The following is a 27,864-nucleotide window of genomic DNA, read 5'->3' as shown; positions in this document are numbered from 1 at the left end:
CCCAATTAACGTAAAATTGAGCGCACATGCACGAGCACAACGCCCCACCCAGTCTCCTCCCCCAATTAAATTAATTTAAATATGGTAATTAGTCCAATTTGGCAAAAGAAACCTGCAAGAACATGTCTAAAGCAAGCAAGAAACGAAATTTCACTGAAAATGTCTTCTATGTGAATATATAGTACAGTGTAATTTATTCCTGTGATCAAAGCTGAATTTTCAGCATCATTTCTCCAGTCTTCAGTGTCACATGATCATTCAGAAATCATTCTAATATGATGATTTGATGATCAAGAAACATTTTTGAGTATTATCAGTGTTGAAAACAGGTGTGCTTCTGCTTCATATTTTCGTGGAAACCGTGATATAGTATTTTCAGGATTCTTTAATGAATAAAAACTTAAATCAAACAGATATAGAAATCTTATAATCTTTCGTAACATTATAAATGCATTTACTCTCACTTTTAAACAAATTCAATGTGTCCTTGCTGAATAAAAATATTACTTTCTTTTTTATCTTTACTGACCGAATTAATGAGGTTTTATTTTTTATTTTCCTAGTTAAGCCAACACTGCCATTGCTAGACGGGTTGTATCAATTTGCACATGCTTTATATATGTTCTTACTTAATTGCATAATAGAATATTTTAATAAGACTCGTGTGACAATAATATGTCAAATAATTTATCAATTACAAATTATAAGCAATATCTGACAGCTGGTGGTGCGATAGAACAATTCGTAGTGTAATGTTTGCCACTTCACTTTATTGCCTCTATGAGTCGCCAACGGACAAAAATCACGACAAATGTACGTACGCCAGACATGAAGTTTACTTGGAGGAACGCACATTCTTAAGTTAATTTCACTGTTAGTACATCTGGCCGTGAACGTGAAAGCTGACGTACGCCGTGTTTTTGTGCGTACGCAGTGTTGATACATGAGGCCCCTGGTCCTTTTTTTTTTTGTAGGCCGGACTTGCTGTATGGCCCGATTATTGACGTTACAAGAGCACTTTGAGCATTTTACCGTATCTACTCAGTGTTAGATGGAGCTGTACTCCTGCCGCCCCCTTATAGCTAAATGATACACACATGGACAATATTCTACTGTATGTCCCTTCTCTTCCACTTCATTTGATTTTTCCATCTTTCCTAGAAATATATTGATTCAACTGTGAATGCAGGATCCTATATTACCGCCACCAAACCAGACTGTACAGGTCAAACACTAGCAATCTATAGTCTTATACTGACAGTTCAACCTTTCCCATACTATTTCAAGCTTATTTTTCCTTCTATAATCCAATTTACCCCCCAAAAAGAGCTTAGTGAAGTTTGCAAGCTTGTTTTATTTTAGGGCTTTTGCTAGATGGATTTGATGGATTCAAACCTGTCTCCCAAGTGAGCACCAAGGCACAACATGCCTGATACAAGTGCACCAACACCTTTACTACCGCTACTTTTTGTACAGTGCTTTTATACTAACGTTCATCCAATATGGGGATACACTATTTTGATAGTCCATTTTAAACATTCTGCTGCCTAGAAGTAATTTTGCAACTAACTCTCATTAGAGTAGTAGATGGTAGTTGACTGTTAGGTTAGGGATAGATGTTAGGGTGTAGTTCAGTAAAATAATGTACTTACAACATTATAGTCAGTAGAATGTCTGTTGGGGAGCATCAAAATTAGGCTGTGTTAGAAGACATTAAGCAGAAAGTCTACTAATACTCAGCTGAAAGTTAGTTGATATGTAGTTACAAAGTTACTTAGTTAGTAGAATGTCTAAGGGGACAATCAAAATAAAGTGTTACCATTTTGATTCTTTAGCTTTTCTTATACATAACGTTGTGTTACAAGAATACAGTCAATTACACAATTTTATTGCATTTTAGGGATAGTTCGGCCAAAAATGATATTTAACCCATGCATTACTCACCCTCAAGCCGTTCGAGATGCATATGTCAATCTTGTTTCAGACGAACACATTTTCAGTTATTTTAGAAAATGTCTTAGACCCTTCAGTGGATATAATGTGAAGCAATGGGGTCCACCTCCTTCAAGTCCCAAAATGTGCATACATCCTTCACAAAAGTAATCCATCCGGCTCCAGGGGGATAAACGAAGACCTTCTGAGGGTAATCCGTGCGGTTTTGTCGTAAAAATATACATATTTAAAACTTTATAAATGAAAATATCTGACTTCCGGCAACGATCGACGCGCGTTCACGGGTGATGGAAGTGTTTTGTTTTGCTCTGCTCTCTGGCTGCGCTGGCGCGTTCGTTCTACGTCACTCACGACGGTTCCTACGCTACGTCCTACCTCGTACGCCGACTTCCATCACCCGTGAACGCGCGTCGATCGTTGCCGGCAGTCAGATATTTTCATTTATAAAGTTTTAAATATGTATATTTTTTTACGACAAAACCGCACGGATTACCCTCAGAAGGCCTTCGTTTATCCCCCTGGAGCCGGATGGATTACTTTTGTGAAGAATGTATGCACATTTTTGGGACTTGAAGGAGGTGGACCCCATTGCTTCACATTATATCCACTGAAGGGTCTAAGACATTTTCTAAAATAACTGAAAATGTGTTCGTCTGAAACAAGATTGACATATGCATCTCGAACGGCTTGAGGGTGAGTAATGCATGTGTTAAATATCATTTTTGGCCGAACTATCCCTTTAAACAAAACCTGCTAATGATTGTGTTTATATAAAGCCTCTTTCATCTATTCCTTGATGAAATGTGAACAATCTCTCTCTGATTCTCCTTCAGAAATGACTTCAGTCCGCCAAGGTTTTCTTGACATTTCTAAGGAAACAGTCTGGGCTGTATAATAGAGGCTCCAGTAAATGGCCTTGTTCTGTTTAGTTAGAATAGATTACAGTTTTTCTGAAATCTCTGTCTGGCGTGTTTTCTGATATCACACTGGGAGCCATCCTCAAGGACAGAGAGTGAACTATGAGGAATTTTCCCACCGGTTATACAAAACCTTCGGCTGTGTCAGGCTGTTGTCCGTTGCATTATTGTGTTTGGCTGGTGTGCGTGCGTGTGAAAGACCAACATGTAGCAGCCATGGCCTTTTCCTATGGTCTAACACGTTCTGTAAAACTAGACAAAACAGCCACTAATATGGGCACCATGCTTGAATGTGTGTGTACGTTAGTCTACTAAACGTTTCAACACTGCCCGGTCAATCAGTAGAAGCTGAGGCGGAGATGAGTGATGATGAGGGATACAAGAGGGCAACGCCGTGGGCAGTCACGTAGCATGGCAAGAGGTCTCTCTATCATTAAAAATATATGGACACACACCACAGCAAAACACGTGTTTACAGGCACACACACAAACACATGATCTTCAAGATGGAGTTACTTTAAAAGCATAGGAAATGCCTGTATATTAAAAGAGGACATACTGAAAATCTGGGTTTCACCATGTTTTTTAGGTTTCTTTTTAGGATTTTGAACCATGGAACTACAGTGAAGAGTCAATATTTAAGATTCTGCACTCACTTTTCACTTAAATCAGTTTGCTCTTTATATCATTTGTAATGAAAAAACTGTATTAAATCTGAAAAGGTTGTCTTTCAGTATTGGTCTGAGACTTTTGGACCGCATTTGGGATACATTTATGAATATGTGAAATTATATGCAGACTTACCAGGTAGGCACACTCTGGTAATGGGGGGCTGGTTGGACACGGGGGACCTCCTGCAAGGAGAAATGTTAAAAGATTACTGAAATTGTAGCCAAATAAAGACAAACAAACAATTTTGACACAAGCTGAAAACCCCTGCATTTCAATCAATTATGTGTGTATTTTTGAAAAAACACCCATTTGCCATTCTATTGAGTCATCTATAACCATAACAGGATGCATAATGTCAAAGCAAAGAGCATATTTCCACATTAAAGAAGAATTAAAGAAACTATATTCAAGTCTGTGCACTCTGCAACATATCTTTCTTAAGTGAATCATGGATTTGATGTGATACTAACACATACGTATTATTATTATTATTATATCACAGGGTGTGTCCTCTTTTCTGCACATACTTCTGAAGAATTTCCCATTAAGTTCTTCTGAACGGGTTTTCCCTTCGAATAAACAAGAAAAGGCGCCTAACAAAAGCCTCTAACAGTGCGGTATAATTGCCCTGACGCAGATGGTTATTTGAAATGGGGAAAATATTCCCTCCATGAATAACTGCGAATAAACACCTTTTCCACCATTTACCCTCATCTCTCAGTTGGAAAAATGGAATTTAGGGGCATCTGGAAAATCTTCTCTGTAGGCAAGTGATTTTTGGTAGGGATTGAAATCTTGAAAACTGGTGACACGATAAGTGGAAAATGGCTCTAGTTAAATGTCAGTGTGCGCATGGGTGGCAGAGTCCATAAAACAAATATTAGGAAAGACTGTCCTCTTGTGGTCGTATTTATTATTAAAACATGAATTTTTTTATTATTTGTAAGTACATATTGCTGTTATAGCACTTATATTAATTATTTCATAAACTAACCTGTGTTATTTGAGCTTTAAAAACTAAATTGGCATTTTTGCAGCATTAAGAATACTGTTCCTAACACTTATGGTCTGCCCTTCTGACGTAATTCCTGCTGGTGGAGTTTGCTCCATGTAAACAGTATTTTGTGGATAGTTTCATCATATTCCTCTGGTTTCCTTCATGTATCATGTGAAAGTTACACAGTTTAGTTGCTTTAAATAGTCAGAGGAGATGTAAGATTGGATATAACTTTTCACAGATTAAGTGATTTTATTCTTCAGGCTAGAAAGAGATTCTATTCTAGTCAAGATTTGTGGTGAAACAGTGTGCATGTATTTACATTTTTAATTTCTCTTACAATACTGAACAGATTCTTGCCCCATAGACACCCATCGCATTACAGCATGTGCATTTTTTTTTAACTGAGCAATGTCAAAATAATTTTTACAAACTTTCTTGAATCAAACTGAATTTTTCTTTTTTGAACGAAAAACAATCCTTTTAAAAACTCGGCGGTAAAATACAATGTTATTTTTTGGGGGGTGGGGTTGGATTTAGTCTATTTGAATTGCCTATTTAAGTTTGTTTAATGTCATAGCTTCTGTTTGCAATAATACTTACTTATTAGATGTGCACTGAACGTTGGTCAAGACAGTAAAGTTGTTCCTGACACTTCGAAGGCTTGCTAGAACCTAGAAAAAGTGAGAAATAAAGCTGAGGTAAAACAAAGCACACGTCCATTTGAAAAATAATCCTTAAAGAAACGTGCCACTGATGTGTTTACCTGAGCAAAAGGTGTGACTATCAGGTCATCCCCATGCCTGCAATCAAGAGGGAATAACATCTTGAGCAACTGACACTCAAACAAAGCAAACGCTATTATTTCAAGTCAACAAAAAATCTAAACGGACCCTATTCACTTCCTTAATGGTTGTTACTGGTCTTACTGTGAACTGGCTAAATTTCCTGTGTTAAATATTTAGTTTCACTCTGAAATACACCGCATTACAGAAGTAAAGTGGGTTGCGACCAGCAATTCACGTTGACTTTCAACTTTATATGTCAGATGTCATTTTATATTCCATGGAATTAGAACTCAGAATCAGACTTATTATCAAAAGAGGTAACGAGAGGTTCCTTTTAGTATCAGGACCCTAAATGGCACTAAAAAAAAAAATTGGTTAACAAGAACAATCCAGCACATTCCTCAGGGTTCAACAGATATTTGGCATCTAAGACTCTGGAAAATGCGTTCTCATAAAATTCCAGACAGTTACTGCCAGAAGGCTTAGGAAATAAGGCCTTGATTGAGATACGTCCTGGCATGCAAATCTCACTGCCATGAGCAGCAGTGCATAAATCAACTTCACTAAAACAGCCCTGCCTCCATTTTTACCTTTTCAGTAGACATGTTTGGAAACAGAAATATTAGCGTTGAAGAAAGAAAGGCATATTAAACAACTTCAAGGTCCTCAGATTACCAGATGCTGAATGATTTAGATATGGTGGCAAAAAAAAGTGTTTTCCTAGAAAGTTGACTAATTAGTGAAGATGATTTAATGATTACTAAAATGTATGACAACAGTTGACAACTATAGCCATCCTTAAAAGATGCGTTGTGCAGGAAAAAGTGTTCAGATTTACAACAAATCTTTCTCTCATAAAAACAAAGAAATAAACCAGCCTAGGATGGTTTGGTGGTTTTAGATGATCTAAGATAGTTTAGCTGGTCTTTCTGCCTAAACAGCTGACAAGAGCCCAGAAACCAGTCCAGTTTGGACCAGCAAACCAATTAAATATTAAGTTGTTGTTTTCAACTGTTTCAGTAAATAAAAGGTAGCTACTAATACATTAAAACAATGAAAAATACCACTATACTCACAGTTCTGAGGCGATAGAAGAATTTCGAGACATTGACTTTGGTGAAAGGTCATAGTCGCTGTCTGAGCGGTAGAGGAAGGACTCTCTCCGCTGGTTGTGGCTGGGAAAGTTTGTGTGCAGAACCAGGCCAGAACCCGGTGAGGCCTGGGGATCCAAAGGACTACAGCTTGCAGAAGGGCCATTTTCCACATCGAAACTGCAATGGCACAAAAAACAATACATTGAAATTAAGGTATGGACAAATGAATGTCTATTTAATGGTCTTGGATTGGTGTCACTTTAACATATATAAATGCACTTGTCTTACTGAAGACTAAGACTTTGCATTCGAAACTAAAAACAAGTCCTGATTCACCTTAGCCATCCATAAAATAAGTTATATATAGCTTAATGAAAATTTCAGGAGAAATACACAAGCTGTCCTCTGGGACCAGAGAGCTCTGGAAAGTCTCAAAGATTCCCAGCACTTGGGGCGGAAGCACGTCTCATCTTTCCAAACCATAAGGAAACATAGTGGAGATGGTCTCAGCCCACATCAAACAAAAGAGAAACATGGGGAAACACATTACGCTCAACTCAAATAAACAGTTTTAAAAGACGCTTGTGTTCGATTCAGATGTGTTTGTGATCTCAGATCTAACTGGGAGGAAGTAGCGATGGTCTTTACGCTCAGAGTGCCAGAGGTTTGGAGACCTTTCACTTTTGCTCCTCAAGCACTGGAGAGTCTCAAAGCAAAAAAACAACAACAAAAAAACACATTACATGCACTACAAAAGTAAAACTAGGGAATAGGAGAACCATTCTAAACCCGTTCCTTGTTTTTCTGATTTTACTACAACACACACTCACCACACATGCATGCATGAATTTGATAACTCCATAAAAATATTTCTCAAGTGATAATAAGAGTTATTGAGATGTCACTGTGTGGCCTGGTCCACGTGGAGGTCCGGCGTCTGATAACAGCAGCTAACACTGAATCAACATCCTCCTATTGTGCCCCTTTTTCCTGTTAGCCTGCCATTCACAACCACCATCAACAGCATTTGGGCTTTTCACACTGTGCTTAACCCCGGGTTATCATCTTTTTAAACCCCAAAAAGCAACATTTCACACTTGTATTTTTAAAAGGGGGTGAATTTCAGTCAAATTTGTTTAAGACAAACTGGATTGCATAGTGAGGAATCAGTGAGGTTCTACAGTATAAACAGGTTGTGTGCAGTGTTCAAATGGTCAATGACATTAACACAGCAAATATGCAAATAAGAATGTTAACACAGTTTTTGGTACAAATGAGATATGAATTCATGGATAATCTTAAAGAAATACCATGCAATGTCTGTACAACTGCTTTATAGGTAATTTCACACAAAAAAAGTGTTCAGAAGTTCAGACTGTCCTCCTCTGACAATAAATCGACCACGGCCCCTAGATCCTGGAATTCCCTCCCTCTGGCATAATTTCAACTCTTCCCATGCATCTTCAAAACTACATTATAAACACATCTGTTTACTTGGTCATATTGAAGTGTTTATTTGTACTGACTCTGTCTTGTGATTACAATCAATGCATCTCTCATTTTGTCTCAAATGTTTCTATCTTGTGTTTTCTTTTGTCTCTTGTGTTTCTGTTTGCAATGTAGTGTGTCCCTTTTTTGGTATTTGTTCTTCTTGTTTGCAGTTAGTTGCAGTTGTTTCCTGTCATGCATTTTGAAGCATGCTTGGAGTTTATTTAAATTATTATGTTTTGATGTAGTTATTAACACAAAAGTACAATACAATTAATCTTTTTGATAGATGAGATAATAAGTCAAATATGTGGAGTGAGACACTGCACTACGAATAAGGAAAACCACAAGAGATGTTCTGATATGTGTACTCAATGCTTGTTTCACACAGCATTTCTGCTGGGTCTCACAGTTGCGGCTCTATATACAGAAAAGCTATATACTATAAAGTATTTTTTAAGGGTTGGTACATTGATTATTTTTAACAACATTCACAACCTAATTCTATAATGCTTCTGCTACGCTGCAAGTGTGAATGACGTCCAGGAAGGGTGTGATAAGCCAGTAACTGAAACTGCTTATACATACTGTGTGAAACAGACCTAAATTTGGGTAATTTATCTCCTTATGCTGTACATTCAGCCATTCATTCCACTATGATATAAAGCAAAAACTGCTCTTGATTCAACATTAATTGCTGAACAAAAAAAATCAGATGACAAAACCAGACAAACACTTAAAGGTACTATATGTAAGATTACTGTAATAAAATATCCAACAATCACTTGCACAGTGTAATATATTTCCTGCAGTTGTGTACTTACAATATCCCAAAAGTTCCCAAAGATTTTTAATTTCAGAGAAATTCCAATTTTAAATAATGGCTCGTCCCTGGACATTGTCACCTGTCAATGACATAATATCCGCGTTATCCCTGGTTTCTGCTTGTACTGCCATAGTAACCATGGCGACAGATGTGGACAACTGCGTTACGTCTAGCGGCACGCTCACGCTGTTGTTGTTTCGTTCAAACATTGTGGGCCATGGCAAGCAGACTTTGGGACAGAAGGAGAACTAACACGAGAATCAATATCAGCGACTTTACAGAGACGCCGCTCTTGCATGTACTTTATTAGACAGGTGAGCAAATGTACATAAAACTAATCAATGTTATATAGCTCAACATGATGAAATGTTAGAATATGATCTGTATGTTATTCTAATGTTGATCTAGCTCACTGCTAGTCTCATACAGCCAACAAACTAACACATAGTATAACATTATAACTTTCACCACACTCAAATGCAGTTTAGTGTAATAGTCACAGTGTAGAGTAGACCAAGTGAAACAGTGCTGCGTTACCTCACAAGTTTAATTGTCTAATAAACTGACCTGTGTGTAGTAATTCAGCACTTGCGGGTAGTTCGGTAGAAAGAAATGTCCTTCCTTTATATCCGCGGGACTCGCGTGTGGCGCTGATATCTGTCTCTCATTAGCAATTGCGCCCTATCCCACAGTCATGTTAAAAACGTCAATGTATTCACTCATCCATAAACATTATTAGATCCATCAGCATGATGACAAGTTCCATAATTCCGCTTATGCGTCATCAACCTACGGCTTTATTATTGTAAGAGGTTAGCGACCCCTAGTGGCGATAAAAATTACATATTGTAGCTTTAAACTGAAACGGACTGGAAGGAAGCTGTTTTTTTTTTATCCACAGAGTGGTATTTCTCATTGCACACTTTTTACAATATCCTTTCAATGGAAATTCTTTGTAAGAAACTTTAAGTGTTAGTCTGACTGACATCTTCATTGAGTATAGCTATCTGGGTCAGAGTAAGCAGAGTATAGTCTGGGTCATTTGAGCTCCCTGGAGAGGTTAAGACTGAAAAGGAAATGACACCTCTGACCTCAGCTGTAACCAGTATCTCTGATTCCCATGACATTACAATTACAGAGTTCATGTAAAAGGTGATAGTGGCTTTACATTGGGAGGAAATAAACAATTATAAAAGTTAAGTAGAACAAGTCTCAAGTGGCCAAGGTGACATCTTACAATAACTTTACTTAGCTGAACACTTAAAAGGCCCACTGAAATGCCTTGAAACGTGCAGCATTATTCAATGTGTTGACGTAATTTCCACTGATACAGGAAGACAGGGTGGGACAGCTCCTCCCCTTTTTTAAAACAGTCAATAGCATTTCATTTATATCACAGCTCATCCGCATATGAGCACATATGATCCACTCTGTACTATCGTGTCTCTGGACTGAAACGGACGGTGTGCGCACTGCGGCAGTTCACGCGACTTCATTCGCCCGAATGGAAAGCACATTTACACTATCTGAATCATTCCCTATCCCCTATAAGTGGACACTTTAGTTCATTCTAGAAAGCATTTGATTGGACAGAAAATCTGATGAGAAGCTAAAGTGCAGAGTGATGTCATCAAAATCATTGATCCATATTTGCGGAAGTGAGAGTCCTGAATGCTTAAATCTTCTAAATGCGTCATTGTTTTGGAGCACACTAGCTTATAGATAACAGAAAGGCTAATATATTCATACTAAAAGCCAAAAAACACCATTGATAAGTGCAGTTTTCTGTGTTGTGATGATGTATTTTCTATTAAACTATAGTTCTGCATTTAAAAATAAATAAATAATGTAATATCCCAAAAAGCTTTTACATCACAGATGATAGGCTCAATGGGGGAGGGACTTTCTCATTCTAGAATCTGTAGGTCATGATGAGTCATCAACTTTTTTCCCCCAGAAGAGAAAAACTGCATTTTAAACCAGAACTAAATATCTGCTAAATGTTAATAATGATGTCAATGTTTAGGAGTACACATGCATATAGATTGTCTCAAAATCTTCTTTACCCCTGTGTTATTTTAGTATTGTTTATATATATTTTGAAATAGGTTTCATTTGAATATTTTCATAAATATTCATTTGAATAAATTTCCTTATGTGCTTTTGTAATAAATAAAAAAAGTATATATATATATATATATATATATACTTAAATGTAACTTATTTATTTTTATTTCAGTTTTAGCTTAATTTTAATACTTCAACTTAAACAAAAATGAAAACTGTTGTCTTCGTAACTAGCTGAAAATATTTATATGTTATTTTATTTAATCTTAATAAAAACTATTTTTAACAGTTTCCGTTTGTTTATAAGCTAACAATAACAACACTGCTCAATGACCGGGCAAAAAATATTTAATGTAAAGTGAATGGTTATCATCAACAATTTTGAGCTTAATAATACTTGACATCAGAGCTGACCACAGTGCAACAAATAACCCCTTGTTGTCTTAAAGCTAAGATCTAACATTTGTACGTGACTGCCTCACTTGTTTTCATTTGTAATAATTGTGCAAAGACGGAATATCATATGGTTGGGAGGGCAGCTATTGAAAATGTTTTTCAGCAATTATAAAGAAGAATAAAGATTGTTTGATGTTTATATTCTCACCATGAAACAGAAAGAGCAGGATGTTGTTTTCAAGTAAGTATCTTATTACCTTGTGACTGGTGTTGACTCACTGTCTAGCACATGCACAACACAACAATAGTTTATGTAGAGCTGATCCAAAAGATAGTCTCTATTATCCACTTCACTTAAAGGACAAGTTCGATATTTTACACTTAAAGCCCTGTTTCAAGATCGTTTCTGATGAAATAGAAATACAAAAATCGCTGCAAAAGATGCTTTCCAACAGGTTTTATCGTAGTTTTTGTACCAAGTCAAGTCAATGGAGTTGGACAAAACTACGATAAAACCTGTTGGAAAGCATATTTTGCAGCGATTTTTGTGTGAGCATATCAGTGAACACCCCTGACCACTCGGTGAGTTTCACGTCTTTGTAAACTAAAGTTTAATGCGTTTTAGGAAGGATTGTTCCTGTGCACCTATGCAACCATCGTGGAGGTGGGGAGGGGTGGGGAGGGGGGGGGGGGGGGGGCGGGGGTGCAACCACAGAAACAGATGTAGAGACCTGGATAAATGTTTGGGTTTCTAAATAACTTTTGGGGTTTTTTTATGAGAAGAGAATCTCATTATTTGTATTTGAGTCTGATAAAATACACTCAAATAAAGTGTAGATCGACTTTATTTCTTTCTTTCATGTTTATATATGAGACATATAAACAGTTTTTTTCAAATGTGGGTGTAAGGGAAAACAAATCATAAATGGGTACATTTTATTTTGTTTTCTAAGAGCGTAATTCTGACGATGAGAACTGTGTACTTTGACCTCTGAAGTTCAAGAAGGGGGGGGGGGGGGGGAGGACAGAGAGAAAAAAGGAAACAGAGTGGTTGTTGTTGTTTTTTCCCCCCGAAATTGGTCAGTGAAGTTCACCGTTCTGAGAAGACTGATATCAGTCAACATTCACGGACATTTTGAGGAGCAGCTCGGTGACGAAAGTTTGTGCGTCGTTCACGCATCGGTTTTGCAGCTTTCAGCACGGAAAGAAAAACGTTGCGGGAGAGTTCGGTGAGAGACGGCGCACTTCAGTTTTGCGTGAGTGAGAGAGATGGAGGAGATCTAACACGACGAGGATACCATATGAGAGAATCTGTTTTGTTTTTCTATCATCGTTGATTTGTTTTATTAGTTTAGATTGTGAAATCCGGAAGAATATACCCGTGTTTATTTTCTCAAGTTCAGTGTTGAAGTCTAAGTGCTAGTAGCCTAATTCGTTTGACAACCGGAAGAATACCCGTGTTTATTTGGTTGATTTGGGGTAAAAGTATTGCAGTGGTGTAGTTGGGAGTTTATGTTAAGTGTGTGTTTATTGTTTTAACACCGAAAGATCGTCGAAGTCGAGGGATCTACTTTCGCGGATGCATCTGCCACCACGAGGAGGGAGGAGTTCATTGAGTTCCACTCGACGTCATTGTGGGTTGTGCCCCGGATGCTGTGTATCATCTAGCTGGGAAGTGAGAATTATTCTGCAATTTGAATTCTTGTTTTTCCTGATTCGTGAGTAGGCCTACTACACTGTGTTTTTTGCATCAAAGAGCTCCAACTAGCGCGCCATCTGTGTACTGAAAATCCCAGCTGGGTAAATTTATTACATTGACATTTTATATTATTTTATTTTATGGTGATTATTGGTTGTGACTTTGTGAATTGAATTATTTGGGCATTCAAAGAGGGGAAAAAACAAAGACAACAGAGTACTACGAAGAATAAATACATGTTGATTGATCTGCATCATTTTGTGTGATTTCCTGTGGAAAGAATCGTATAACGTTAATTTGTTTTTTTTCTTTGAAAGATTTGTATTTTAAGATCTAAAGAGAAATCAGTAGTGTTTTATTATCATTTCCAAATAGCAAACATAAATCTGACACTATTAGGTGAAGATCTGAGATCTGGGTAATATTGACAGTGTAATTGAAGGGAAATGTGCCTCCACCGGGGTAGTGGATAAATTTAAGATCCCTTAGAAAGTTTTTTTACTTTGTGAGCCACAAGATTCTACCCGGTAGGAGGGCTACACAGAAATTTCTCGGGCCAGCACCATGTGTCCAAATTTTAACCGTTCTATTTCATCAGAAACGATCTTAAAACAGGGCTTTAAGTGTAAAATAGCAAACTTGTCCTTTAAAATGTAAGTGCCACCACCAGGGCCGTATTAAGACAGTGTGGTGCCCCTGGGCACTATACCTCAAAAGGCCCCCTATATTCAAATGTGTCAATTAAAAATGTACATAAATTAATTGACAGCGTCAATTCACGTTTGCCCAAAAATAATAATAAATCTATCAGGTTTCTTACCTCTACAGGCATGAAAAGGGGTCAGGGGTGAAAAAGGTGAGAAGGATATTACCCCTCTAGGGGGGTCCGGGGGCATGCCCCCCCGGAAGAAATTTTTTAAATATTCCATATTTTATAGCATCAATCTGATGCATTTTGAGATGCATTTTTTTTGCCAACCTGGGGAGAGTTGGAGAAACTTAACTTCAGCCATGAGTCAAAAATATTATGGCCTCCGTAGCGTTAGCTAATAATTTCCCACCAGAGCTTTAGCTAGCTGGCTAATGTTGCGTTCTCTCCTGCTGTGTTCAACTCAATTCATCAAGCTGTAGCTAACGTTAGCTAAGCCTATGTCAACAGAGCTCCTGGGTAACTTAGATATAGCCTACCAGAAAATATTAGGGATGTCCCGATACCATTTCTTCTGAACCGATCCAATCCGATACCAAAAATTCTTAGTATTGAATTATACCGATCCGATACCAGCGCAGTTAAAAAAAAAAAAAATCAAGTAGAATTTCTATAACTCTGTGTGTTGAACTGATAATCACTATTTTCTGTTAAACATAATCTACTTAATACAGACAACTTCATTATAAAGAAAAACAACAAATAAAAAAAAATATGATCATAACCTATGACAAAAATTCTATTATATAAACTAGATTAGTGGGTAACTCAGCAGTAAAATTTAGTCTAGAAAAATCACAAGTGCACAATAATTGTATAAAATCGAACATTTAGTGAAAAAAAAACCTTATTTAGTGAGGAACAAATAAGAGACAATAAGTGTAGCACTAAATCTGGTAAAACGTTTTCATGTATTAAGTTTAGCAGAACTGCTCCTTCCTTGATTTTGCGCAAGGAAAGGTGTCAACTACATCCCCAAAGTCCATTTCTTTGTTACCGTCTCCACAGTTAGCTCCGGCTTCGTCAGACTCAGCGCTGCTAGTGATAGCAATTCCCGTGATGTTCTCACAAAAAATCTTTCGATACCTGGAACATTGTGAATTGTAGCTACGTCTAGCGTCCTTGTCTTTCTTTAACTTTCTTTTTGCAAAACCACTCAATTGACGTCTGTCCAGTTTTGATTTTAATTCATTTTTTTGTAGCCGTTAAAAAAATGACACATTTGCACGTATTTGTTGTGGACCAACGCAACTCTGACAGATTGGGGAGGGGGGAGTGATAGTGGTCATGTAATCTTTATTTATTTATAATTTATTATTAAATCATTATTGTTATTATTATTGTTAAATTAGTGTTCATAAACGATTTATTTATGGTCTGTCAAGAATTTCAAGTTAATAATATAACAATTTACGAAAAATATTTTTAAAGCTTGACTCATGTGGTGCCCCCCTAGTGGTTGTGAATGGTTGGTGCCCCTGGGCACTGGCCCAAGTGCCCTTATGGATAATCCGGCTCTGGCCACCACTCTAACAATGGAGACACAAGGAGACATTATAATGGGTTGCAAATCATAAAGATCTGTGTTTCAGTTCCTCGGTCTTGTAGTGGAAATGATTGACAAAATGTACTTCACTGTAACACATGAGCAACTAAATTATTACATTATCAGGCATCATAGATATTTTGTAATGCAGGATTTGATCATGTGGGGAAGAAGGGGACTTTAAAGGCAAGTTACACTGGAATCTACTGTGGCATCAGAGGCTCAGAAACAGAAGAGGGAAGTTCATATGAGCTGATCCGTGAGAACATTCAAGGCTGTGGACCCTGCTTTAAATGGCATTCAACAAGGCTGTTTTTCCATGGCTTATTTCGGAACAAATAGATGCCCTACTCTGGGGATCATTTAAGATGACGCAGTAGTTTTGAAAAAAAAAAAAATCAGTTGGTATGCAAGTGAATGTTTGTTTGTGCCAATTTTAATAGTGTCAGGGTTGTGTTTAGTTAGTTTCCATTGTGTTTTAGTTCCCCCCCCCCCCCCCTGTTCTAGTTTTCCCTGTGTTCCTGGTCATTGCTAGTTTCCAAAGTTAGGGGAGAGCGCAGCACAACCTAACACTTTTTGACTTTCTCAGTTTGTGTAAATCAACTTGGGGTTCAGAGAATTTATTATTTAATTTCAACACATTAATTTCACACATGTCTAGTACAATTATGTGGTTTTGTTTCATTAATGCAGTGTATACTTTTTTCTTGATATACCCCTGGAAGAATGGAATTGAAATGCGACTCTACACGCCTGTTGTAACATGTGAGGGGCACATTGTAACACGACCATATGACAGCTTAATTTTTAAAAAAATTAATTCTAAACTATTTTTTTAGGTTGACAACAAACACAACACAGCTAAAGCATGGTTCAAAACATAATAGCTATCTTTATTCACCTTTTTCTCATGGTTTCTCAATAGAATTCATAAAAGTATAGAATAGAAGCATAGTTCTAATAGGGGCACATTGCAACGCAACCCTGCGCAACTGGGGGAAAAACAAAAAACTGTGCAACTGGGATGTAAACCCAGTTTGTGTCTTCTGCTGGTTAGATCAGCATTTAAAGAACTATCTCAACTTAAGTAACAGATATAAGATAAAAATAATATCAGATTTGTCTCATTTTAAATAAACACAAAAAAACAGATGAAAAATTAACTCTAACATTTGCTATATGGTTAAATAAATGTTCAGTGATATCTTCCAAAGAATTTTTTGTTTAATTTTGGAGCAATGTTTCTCTATATAGTGTTTATATGGCAACTAGTAATACACTAGTAAATACACAAAATCCACCAAACGTGGAGATTATCTTTGTTGGCATATGGAGTCATTGGACACCTTTACACACCCTTCCCGGACGTCAGAGCATGCTGTGCATAAACACAGATGTTCACACACTCATTCATTCATTCATGCATGTGTTTGACATTTAAAGTGTATATAAACACGCATTACAGACTGACACAAAGACATATTCATAACTGAAGAAACAGTGCACTCACACTAAAATAAAATAAAACTGTTTCTAAACTTCTTACGCAAGGATACTTAAACCCAATCTTTCTTTCCAATTAGGGCAAAATGTCATCTGGGAAGCTTATAGGTTTGGAATTGAGCTAAAGCGGTGTGGTGATGTTTACCCAGACAATGTAAAGCAAGAAGAGGTCTCAGGTGTGAAATTACAGTGGAGCTGAATGTATCAATTGATATCACGAGCACAAAGAGTGTGTAACGCTTGATCCAATGCATGCACACAATAGACTTGACGGAAAATGTACAACAGCTGTGAACAATTTGACTCTTGTATAAACACAGAGCTCAGTTTACTTACAAACACACTCGCAAACTGCTTGAGCAACAACAAATCATCACAATGAACTAAAAAAGAAGCCTGGAAAAAAAGGGGGGAGAAAGAGAAAATGTATAGAAAGTGATACTGCAGACTAAGATGTTTCAAAAGAAAAGATACACAACAGGAGATGACACCTGATCGCTGTGTGACAAGGGTCCAGAGGAAAGGGACAGAAATTCGTGACATAGACTGGCGGATAGATGGGCAAGTACGGGCTCATATTTAAAGTAGTACTTAGCACGTAAATACATAGCTGCAGTGACCACATAAATAAGCCAGCAAACAGAGAGAGAGAGAGAGTAAGAGACAGTGTGTGAAAGCATGTGAACCAGACAGACTCTAGACATAACAAAGACAGAAAAAAGAGGGTGTTATTTCTAACCTTAAGGTGGAGGTGTGCAGCCTCTTTACAACCTCCTCACTGAAGTCAAAATGAACCCTGCCTCTGTGGCAGGGCGACCTGCGGAGCATGGCCCTGAGACACACCGCTGTGCTGTTGAGCGTGCTCTAGTAGCGTCTCCTCTAACACTTGTGCCCTCCCACAGAGCTCAACTTCACCGCACAGCCACTTCCTTTTGAAGTCCAGCTGCGCTACCACTCAACTAAGCTCTAGGCAAGAGAATGCGGCCGCACATGAAACCCGGGGCGGAGCTCGAAACAACAAGGACTTGGAATGTCTGAACAAATGAGAAGTTTCATTCCTAAATGTCTGCTGTAGACACGGACAAACGATTTCATGAAGAACATTCGACATTACAGAAGGGTCGTTAACATGATTTTATCTCTTTCTGCATACTGTTCACACCATGGTCGGAATATATTTGAAGAAGTGTTTAAATGGTTTGGATCTCTTTGCAACCTTTTGAAATTAAACATTTTCTAGCTCAGTGATGAACTGTAATATTTATGAACTGTAAATGACTGTTCAAAGCAACTTACATCAAAGCAAACACACACACACACACACACACACACACACACACACACACACACACACACACACACACACAAAGCATGAGCGAGCAATGACTCTTTTTTATCAGAACTGGTCGATGTTGGCATACTCACTTCCTCTAGTTTTAAATTTCAATGATCTTTGCCCACTTTTATTTTTAACCAATAAGACATGTAATAATACTAAATGTAATTTTTATATATATTTTTTTCTACTGTAATTTTTAATATTGTTTTATTTAGACTATAATTGTATATATATATATACAGTATACATAACTAAAGTCTATAATAAAACAATTTTTTAAATATATATATATATATTATATTTATATAGTACCGGTCAAAAGTTTGGAAACATGACTATTTTTAATGTTTTTGAAAGAAGTCTCTTATATATGCCCATCAAGCCTGCATTTATTTGATAAAAAATACAGAAAACATTTGTAATATTGTGAAATATTACAATTTAAAATAATAGTTTTCTATTTTAATATAAAATATAATTTATTTCTGTGATGGAAAGCTGAATTTTTATCAGCCATTAATCCAGTCTTCAGTGTCACATGATCATTCAGAAATCATTCTAATATGCTGATTTGATTTCGCATCTGACAGAATTTTAATACCATTGCATCTTTTTATATGGTATGTTTTGTCCATATTAGTTATGGGTAAAATATATAAAAATATTGATCAGCTAATCACATTTGCCAGAATTTTAATATCAATGCATCCTTATTTAATATATAGTATGTTCTGTCCATACTATGTGCCTGTTTGCATAAAAGTTTGATAGACAGCTAAACGACTCAATGAGTTTCAGACACAAAAAGAGAAAGATGATAGTTTGTGGTCGAAGAGTTTTCTGTGTAATGAGTTTCTTAAGCTGTGGTCACATTTACTATGAACACGCAAACTTCCGACCAAAACATGCAGCTTTTCAGTGTGTATATACGTTACGTGAATTCTTCCAAAAGGTCACTTTGTGACGCTTAGATCCTCTATTGGTCAAATGTCTAAGTCCTATTTGCATTCATTCACAGGTCAGAGGTTATCAAATTTGAACTTTGGTATGCAGTGGAAGACAAAACTGCATGAGCTTGAATTTCCGGTCTTGCATTTCATTCACACGCATATGAATGCAAGTGAATAGAGCACCAAGTATAGGGTGACGGACGGGCCAAGGCTTTATTTTTAACGTTTTTTGTTTTGTTTATGAGCATGTGGAACATCTAGCACATTAAGTTTCGTAACACATAGTAAAAATAGTACCATCGATGAGAAGAAAATGTGTTCTCTGTTATAGGATTACAAAACATCCCAAACTTTAGTCATCATAAAAAATCCCTTAAAGATCACAGATCTGTCGTCATCGTGAACTGCTAAAATGCTTACTTGCGCATGATAGGAAACGAAGCTGTGGAGAGACACATGACGTTAAACAGAGTAAACTTCGACACAAGACAAAACAATTCACAAGTGTGGAGGCTGAGATGACAACAGAGCAGACAAGGGCAGTGCAGGGGAAGATCTGTCTGCCGTACAGCTGATGATAAAAGTAAAAGAAAGAATGAGTCGAACAGGGGGGTGTGAATGCAGAGGATGACTCAGTGTGAAATAATTTTTTGACACCGGTCAAAACGAAACGGTAGACAATATTCGTCAAAATCTTTCCAATATAAACATATAAGAACCTAATAGATTCAAAATGAAATGTCTTTGACTTCACTTAATTCACTAAACTAGCCTCAGGAGCCATGATGATTAAACCTGTGATTAAATAAGAATGTTAATTTAAATCATGCAAAGGGACATGGTTGTTAAGAGATAATGGGTTGGTAGTGTGCAGAATTACCAGCAACATTGGTAAGAGTGCCAAAAACATTTAAGACGATAGTACACCTTACTGGCCACTGGATGACAGCATTTTACAAATAAAGAAAACCGAGCCTTGAGTAAGATTTAGCTAGAATCTAATAAAAACCTTTTTTATTATGATTATTTTAGATAATTAGTCTAAGTTGGGGAGAGAGAGAGATGATGAGCGACTAATTCATTTAAATGAATTAATCTATTAAAATGTAACTAAAATAAAAGGATGACTCAAAATGCGAGTAATATTTTACGACCTCTGACTGTCCCTGTATTTTTATTTGTTTATTTCATAATTTAGACTTCTGTTTGATTAGCTTTTGTTAAAAATAGTTTGTAATTCACATGGTTTGAAATGTTTTGATGTAACTTATTAAAAATAAAACAATACAAGAAACATTTCAAGTAAATGTAAAACGACAAATATAAGTAATGGGCATTGTTTATTTATTTAATTCTTTCAAATATTTTCCAAAATTAAGAACATATTAAGACCGTATCATTAACATACTTAATTTTACTTCTTCAAAAATATAAGAAATCCCACTTTACATATTTCTCATACATTAACGATACGCGTGTGCACTTGTTATGGTACTGAGAATTAATTAAATTAACAACTGATTGTTTCTAAAAAATAACATCCTGTATTTAAATCCATTAGATATGCAGCAGAAAAGAAGTGCTGATCCCAGGACACTCATCTCTGGCAGTGCGAACAGCAGTAGGTGACCCACTAACCGTCTAATGCTACAAAGAGGTTGAGGAGAACCCAAAACAGTCCAGAGTCACTAAGCAGACTTCACCTACTTGGTTACTTTGACTGTTACTTACATCTAACCTTCATACTTGACACCCTGATACCTGAGTAGTACTGACACGCAGGATACTAAAAGAGGACCGCAGCACAGCAGCTCTCAGTTCTAATGTCATGGGTATTTTCCTGACGGTGTCTGGGGTTGATTGGAGATTGACTTTGAGGAGCTACACATTATCCTTGATTATAATTTTCACCTCAAGTATTCTACAAGGACTACTGAGGAGAAGATTCAGAAAACATGAATTAGTGTGTCAAAAATATTAGAATTACATTTTTTCTATGGAAAATGTTTTTGTTTTTTTACTCTCTCGATACAGTATGATATACAGTAACTCAGTACTGTCGCAAATTGATAAATTAATTTATTGGTCATAAAAAACCATGGTGTATCATGTCAAAGTAGGTAGCCTACATTATGCATTCTGATAAACTGAATTTGTGAGTCTGAATCTGATGTCTGCATGAGGTGTCAAATAATTCATTACTGATGTATGACCTAAATTAATATTCTGATCTCTCCACCTACAAAGCAGTGAGAAAGCAAAACTGATTGGGAATCATTCTGACCAATATAAAACAGTATTTGGGGGACATGGTTGGTTTTTGGATTATCGTGCCCAACGTATTTTCTCAGACTTTCAGATATTCTCCGATATTTTCCCAGAAAAACAAGTGCACAGCCATCTTTAGAATTTTGTGTTTATACTTCAGTTTTAGCAATTATAGCTCTGTATATTTCTATGGCATCTCTGTCGAAGAGTAATTAGCTGGTGAAGTGGATTTACTTATTGCAGAGTTAATGAAAGTTATCCTGAGCGTTGTTTGAAACGGATGTCATCATAAAATGTCAGTAGACCAGGAAGATTTTAAAGCGAGCGGTTTATTCAGAAATCCATAAGATCTTACCTTTATGCTGTGGAAATACAAAAATGGAATAAAGAACACAAATAACGCAGTGCAGAAAAGGGGCGGGGCTACATAAGGTCTAGTTAGGAAGAATGAATTAAATGCTGATTTAAAAACCAATTCATTCAAGTTTTGATATTAAATGTATAAACAGCTCAGGAATATTTCTGACATCTTAAATGTGAATACCATGAATGTTTGGAAAGAAAACTGAATATGAAAGGCATTATTTATTCCATAAAAATGACAGGATTAGACTCTCACTAATTTCCTTTTACAAAACATAAATGAACTGTAAATTATGAACAAAATCTGTGTGAGCACTTATCAGTGAAATACATACGATGATAGAGATCAAAATAGTTCTCTTTAGTGTCTTTAAATCGTTCTCTCTAACTATAACTCTAGTACTAATAAGAGCTCACAGAGGAGCATTTACAGAAATATTTTACAATCCACTCCGCAAACACCAGCACATCATTGTCTCATACTGTCTAAATGTGTTCGAAATCACTGAATCATTGCATAACATCACACACCTGTCACTCTAGGATATACTTCACTGATTCATGTGACAAACTCACTCTCTTGCTTCTAATCAAAGAGCACAGACCTCTGTTTACCTGCTCTGTCTAATTCAATCTAACACATCCAATAGGAACTGCATGCATCTATTTGATTCCTTCACAGATGTGATGTTCTCTGACAGGTGTGAGACAGAGGACAGCCAAGGAGAAAGAGAGAAAAAAGGAACAGTTAAAGGGATAGTTCACCTATAAATTAAAATTCACTCACCACCAATGTCGTTCCAAACCCTGTGAGACTGTCTTTTTTCTGTGGAACACAAAAGATGATATTATGAAGCATGTTGGTAAAAGTTTTGGTTCCCATTGACTTCCAATGCGTGGGCAAAAAAAAAATACAATGGAAGTCAATGGGAACCAAAACTGTTTGGTTACCAACATTCTTCAACATATTATTTTGTGTGTGCTCCACAGAAATGCACAAGGGAAGTGTGAATAATTCAATAACTGCATGAAGCGCACAGTGAAATGACTTAAATTTTACTTCAGAAGATTTAGAATATAGAGCACAGCAAAATGATGGTCAATAACTAAATTATGATTTTTCATCTTTAGGTGAACTATTGCTTTAAAGTGAGCGAATGAAAGCACATTTGAAGCAAAAGAAAGTCAGAAAGGCTATAAGAAAGGGGAAGAGGTGATAAAAAGAAAAGAACTGGTGGAAATGAATGTGAGAGGGCAAGGGGAAGATGAAAGGACAGAGTAAGGGGTGATCTCACCAGATGGGCACAGGTAAGGAAGATGGAGAGGTGAATGGTAGAAGGCAAAAGGGCCTGACTCCCACTGTGAAGCCGGCTAACTGACAGCCCAGCGGACCCAATCTACACGCTTTCACTGCTCACTCTATACAAGCTTATCTGACTGGAAAAAAAAACACAGGATAGCACTTATGCTTCAGCTACTACGATAACAGCCTGCTGATCGTAAAAATAACACATAACCACTTCTCATCACGTGTCTACATTTTAATGCGTATACTGTATTCCATAATTGAGTAAATAAACTGTATTAAAACACTGGGATCAGTTCCATCTGTAATGCAGTTCAAATCTCACGTAGGTAATAGCCTAGGTTAGATGTGGAAGTGGAGATAGGGATGTGGAGCTGTGAATTACATTTCAGGTCGATTTGAAAGTGGCTGCCGCTGAACTGGGAATGAGAATGTTTTAAACGTCAATGCACTGGCAATGAGTTCAAATGCTCCGTATGAGTTAAATATGTAAGGGATAATAAACCCTGACCATATTCAAGGCTTGTACCACCCTGAATATGCCATGAAAATAAAATAATAAAATGTCACTAAAATATATGCAATATACTATTTTATATTTTAAATAATAACATAAGAATTTTATTTAAATTATGTTTATTGAAAATATATTTTATTCAAATATAAAATAAAAATAAAAGCAATTAAACAACCTTGACATGCTAAAATCATGGCCATAAGCTGCCCACCTGTAAAAAGTTGCTGCCTTAAGTACAATCAACTTGGATGTTTAAGTCATTTCAATTGAAATTACATTAAAAAAAAATTCTTGTAAACTTATTTGCTAGACGAGTTAAAGCAATGTAAAAATATACAGTATGTTGTCATAACTTATAGATCATATAATTTACAGTTCAATTACAGTGCATTAATTAAACAAAGGTACTTTTAGATGGTATTTTACATCTAAAATACTTTTACTGTGGCGTATACTGTATAAGAATCAAACTACGTCTGTTACACAAGACAAGAACGAGCAAGACAGGAACGAGAAATCCAGGATAAGGGCAGAAATTAAACACCAGGAACAACACGGAAACGCTCAGTAATGCTGTGGAACACAAGTCAAGACTTCGCACTGAGAGAAATGAATTGACGGGGAGCTTCTCAATTCTTATTTGTGCATCCTCGTTTCCTTTCCTCATGTCTCAGCTCCATCCCCGGTAGGACGCGAGGGAAGGCTGGAAGGAAAGAAAAGGAAGACGGTGGAAGCTTTTTTTATACATTGGAATACTTGATCACTCGAGCGTCACTTCACAGCGTCATCGGCAGCACTCAAAGGATCTGCCCTTATGTTGTTGAAGTTTGGTTATTTAAAGGGATAGTTCACTTTGAAATAAATTTTTGGTATGTTTTAGCTTACCTCAAGGGCATCCAAGTGATCTGAGGGCGCGGGCGCTTCGGTCTGCGCAAGCGCCGGAAGTGATCGGAAGTGATACGTCATTCATTGTTTACACAGAGATTTCGGAAGTGTTACCTTTCACTGTGAAGATATAAACATATTTAGATATACAGGAAATCGCAATGGAAGACGATTTCGATATATCAACAGACAACGTTGAATTTGTTTTTGTTTTTTTGGAAGAGATCACTTCCGGCGCTTGCGCAGACCGAAGCGCCCGCGCCCTCAGATCACTTGGACGTGGCTGTGTTTACAAGAGGTAAAAACGATATAAATACTGTTCGTTTTCTCACACAAACCGCTCGTTTCGTGTCTTAGGCCATCAATGTGTACTTACATTTACGAGTCATTAAATCATGTTTAATTTGGACTTCTCTGTGTATGCTCTTTGAGGTGGTGACCATAGACCTGCATTATATGACTGACAGACAAGAACGGTTTGACCTAAAAATATCAAAATTGAAACTACTGCGGAAACAAAGACACCTACATCTTGGATGCCCTTGAGGTAAGCTAAAACATACCAAAAATTAATTTCAAAGTGAACTATCCCTTTAAGAAATTCATAATAAATATATCATATTTATATAATATAATAATATTTAATATTTATTCATAATAAATAATAATAAAGCAAGATACCCTGCTGAAATATGTGGTTTATATAAACTGCAAAGGTAAAGTATAAATAAAAATGATTGTGACCGATGTGAAGGGGGAGGAGAATTGATACGCGAGTCACTTTTAGCCGATAAAACACTTCCGCAAAGGATACATCCGTGTATCCTCACTCATAACTTCTCTGGAAGATTGCTCACTCCTCGATCCTCGCGGTGCAATTAGAGAATTGAGACGTCCTTCAAGATGGCTGCGCTCGATCGGTTTTCGGGTCATAGGATGGAGGACGGAGGAGCAAGGAGACGAGGAGGGATATTGAGAAGCACCCAGGGTTTATATAGGGTAAGGTGAGTAAACAAGGCAATTGGTAGCAGCAGCTGAATGGAATGAGTGTTGAGTCGGGGCAAATGATAATGGGTAATGTAGTCCATGACAGAGTGACAATAGTCTGGGGAGGATTGCCCTCTGGTGGCTATCAAGGGTACTCCAGCTGGTGATTGTGATGACTAGAATTTTTTATGCTTGATTGTTCAAAAAACATTTTCCACATATTTTTACAGCTCCTCTCTCCCCAGTCTGGGGCCTTAATTGTCCACACTAATAGGTTTTCGTTTGAAAACGCATCCTTTTCTCTCCGTTTTGGCCTTCTGTCCACACTGAGACGGTGTTTTTATTATTGAAAACAAAGCTTTTTGAAAACCCTCTCCAAAGTGGATAAATTTGAAAACACCGTTTTCGCGTTGTAGTGTGGACTGTGAAGCCGGAGGTATTTGAAAACGATGACGTAAGTTTAGTCAAGTGACGCATATTGAACCAATAGATAATACCGGTATTGCCTGTTATGTGCTATTCACTTGTTGCTAAAATGTTACATAGGCCTATTTCACAAAAATGGCCGCCGAGACCGGAAGTAGGGTAAACTCTTTTCCGGTGAAAGCGCTAGCACTTACAGTCGGAGGACAAATGCGGAGATTAAAAGCGGTTGCTTACCTTTTTATGTTTCAACCCAAAGAAGAAACAACCCTATTGATCACTTCACAGCTTTTCGTGTTTTGCGGGTTTTCATGGAACAATCGGGGAGAATTTAAATCACGCCAGGCGCGTTATAAGGAGGAAGCAGATGTTGAAATGGAGTGTTGATGCCGGTTCAGGACTGATGCCCTGACAAAACATGTTTATATTGCACTTGATTGTTATCCGATTTGCACGTCATGCACTTTTATTTATTATATTTTATTTCATATATTGATAATTCATATATAGGGAATATTTTCTTTTCATAAGGGGACCCCAGACAGTTAAATACTATTTTGAAACATGATTTTTTTTTAAAACATGTAATATCAATCACTTCATTCATGTTTTTAGTCTAACTATTTTTTTATTTACCTTAATTTCATTATAAGACATACTAGCAACGTTAGGTCAAATTCACTGTAAAGATGTACAATTCTTAGTTTCATTCATGGTAACATGAAAAAGGAGCCATAATCTAGTGGAAGATTGCTGCAATCTCCTGGACTAACACTTAATAACATGATTTTTTTAACAAAAGCCACTAGATTTCACTCATAACCTACAATCAGACAATTTCAATTTATTTATTTATTGTTTTTCGATATATTAACGCTAAATGTGAGCTTAGTCATCAAGTGTCATGCCATTTAAATGAATGGAACTTTTTTTATGTAACGTTAACGTAAGCACTAAGCAAACGTCAAGAATTTGTCCAATTTCGATCTTTTCACAACTCCCTGAAAACTATCAACAAAACGCACAACATCTGATATTCTTACTTTTGTCAAATAACGTTATATGAATGACTGAGAGAGAAAACAAGCTGTTCAAAGTCCATTTTGAAAATGAATGACGATCGTAGCGGGCGGCGGCGCGACCAGAAGTCTTTTTGCCGTCTGTGTCTGGCGTGATTTAACCTTTCCCCAGTTGATCCATGAAAACCCGTAAAACGCGGAAAGCTGTGAAGTGATAAATAGGGTTGTTTCTTCTTTGGGTTGACATAAACACCATAAAAAGGTAAGCAACAGGACTAAAGCGCTTATAGTTTCCGCATTTGTCCTCCGACTGTAACTGCTAGCGCTTTCACCGGAAAAGAGTTTACCCTACTTCCGGTCTCGGGGGCCATTTTGTGAAATAGGCCTATTGCACATTCTTCATATCACAGTCCTGCAAAGTCAAAGATGACAGAAAATTTACTCACATTTGTTGTCCTGCGGGCTGCGGCAGAACATGAGAGCAGGTGCGTTTTAGACCACACATGGTGACTGAGTGCGACCTGGACGCATCAGTAAATGGTGAGATATTTTGCTAAATAAAATTATCAGAAAACTTTATTATTTATTTTTCAGTCTGTATCATTGTCGTTTTCGATGAAGCCCTCCTTCCGAAATGTGCTGTGATTGGTTAGCTGGCCCAGTGTTTTGTGATTGGCAGCACTTAGCGCGTGTTCGGGAAATGTCCCGCCCCCTCCATAACCGCGAGGTCTGGTGCTGCGTCCCAATTCGCCTACTTATACTACGCCCTAAAAGTATGTACTCTTTTTGTAAAGAAAAAGTACATACTTTTGAGTGTGTAGCAAAAGAGTAGGCAAGCTTTGGGACATACTACTTCGTCATCTTTAACGGACAGATCTGTCGCGTGCATCTGTCACCGTAAACTGCCCTGTCAATCATCTCGTCACAGTTAAAATCCTCCATTCAGTCTAATATAACTTCTTACCATTTCGGAGAGAATTGTTGTTGCACGTTCATCTGGTCTTTCATGCCGAGACTCTCCTCGTGTGTTTGGAATTTGAATATAATAATGCATTTAAAAGTGAATGGCTAAACGTATCTTTGCAAAAGTTCACAATGCTGAAGATGCAATATAATGTGGACAACATTGAATAAATACATTTTCGTCAGGTT

The 27,864-nt window shown here is 37.0% G+C and overlaps 1 protein-coding gene across 4 annotated transcripts in view; it reads right to left on the bottom strand.

Moving 5' to 3' along the window:
* The window catches only part of pde4ba (phosphodiesterase 4B, cAMP-specific a), a 232,389-nt gene that overhangs the window by 40,925 nt on the left and 163,600 nt on the right, over positions 1–27,864 (bottom strand). For 3 of the 4 annotated variants that reach the window (XM_056258836.1, XM_056258837.1, XM_056258838.1), the window contains 4 exons: positions 6,404–6,598; positions 5,306–5,342; positions 5,143–5,213; positions 3,675–3,724 (listed from right to left, as the gene is read on the bottom strand). In XM_056258836.1, the coding sequence (XP_056114811.1) occupies positions 3,675–3,724; positions 5,143–5,213; positions 5,306–5,342; positions 6,404–6,598 (353 nt within the window). Of the gene's footprint in view, positions 1–3,674; positions 3,725–5,142; positions 5,214–5,305; positions 5,343–6,403; positions 6,599–17,394; positions 17,539–27,864 lie in introns of those variants that run through there. The other variant, XM_056258839.1, reaches the window with a different exon arrangement.

This window comes from Rhinichthys klamathensis, unplaced genomic scaffold (assembly GCF_029890125.1).
Source record: "Rhinichthys klamathensis goyatoka isolate OS25496 unplaced genomic scaffold, OSU_Roscu_1.1 h1tg000160l_1, whole genome shotgun sequence".
Lineage (NCBI taxonomy): Eukaryota > Metazoa > Chordata > Actinopteri > Cypriniformes > Leuciscidae > Rhinichthys > Rhinichthys klamathensis.
This window is presented reverse-complemented; position numbering and strand designations above follow the sequence as displayed.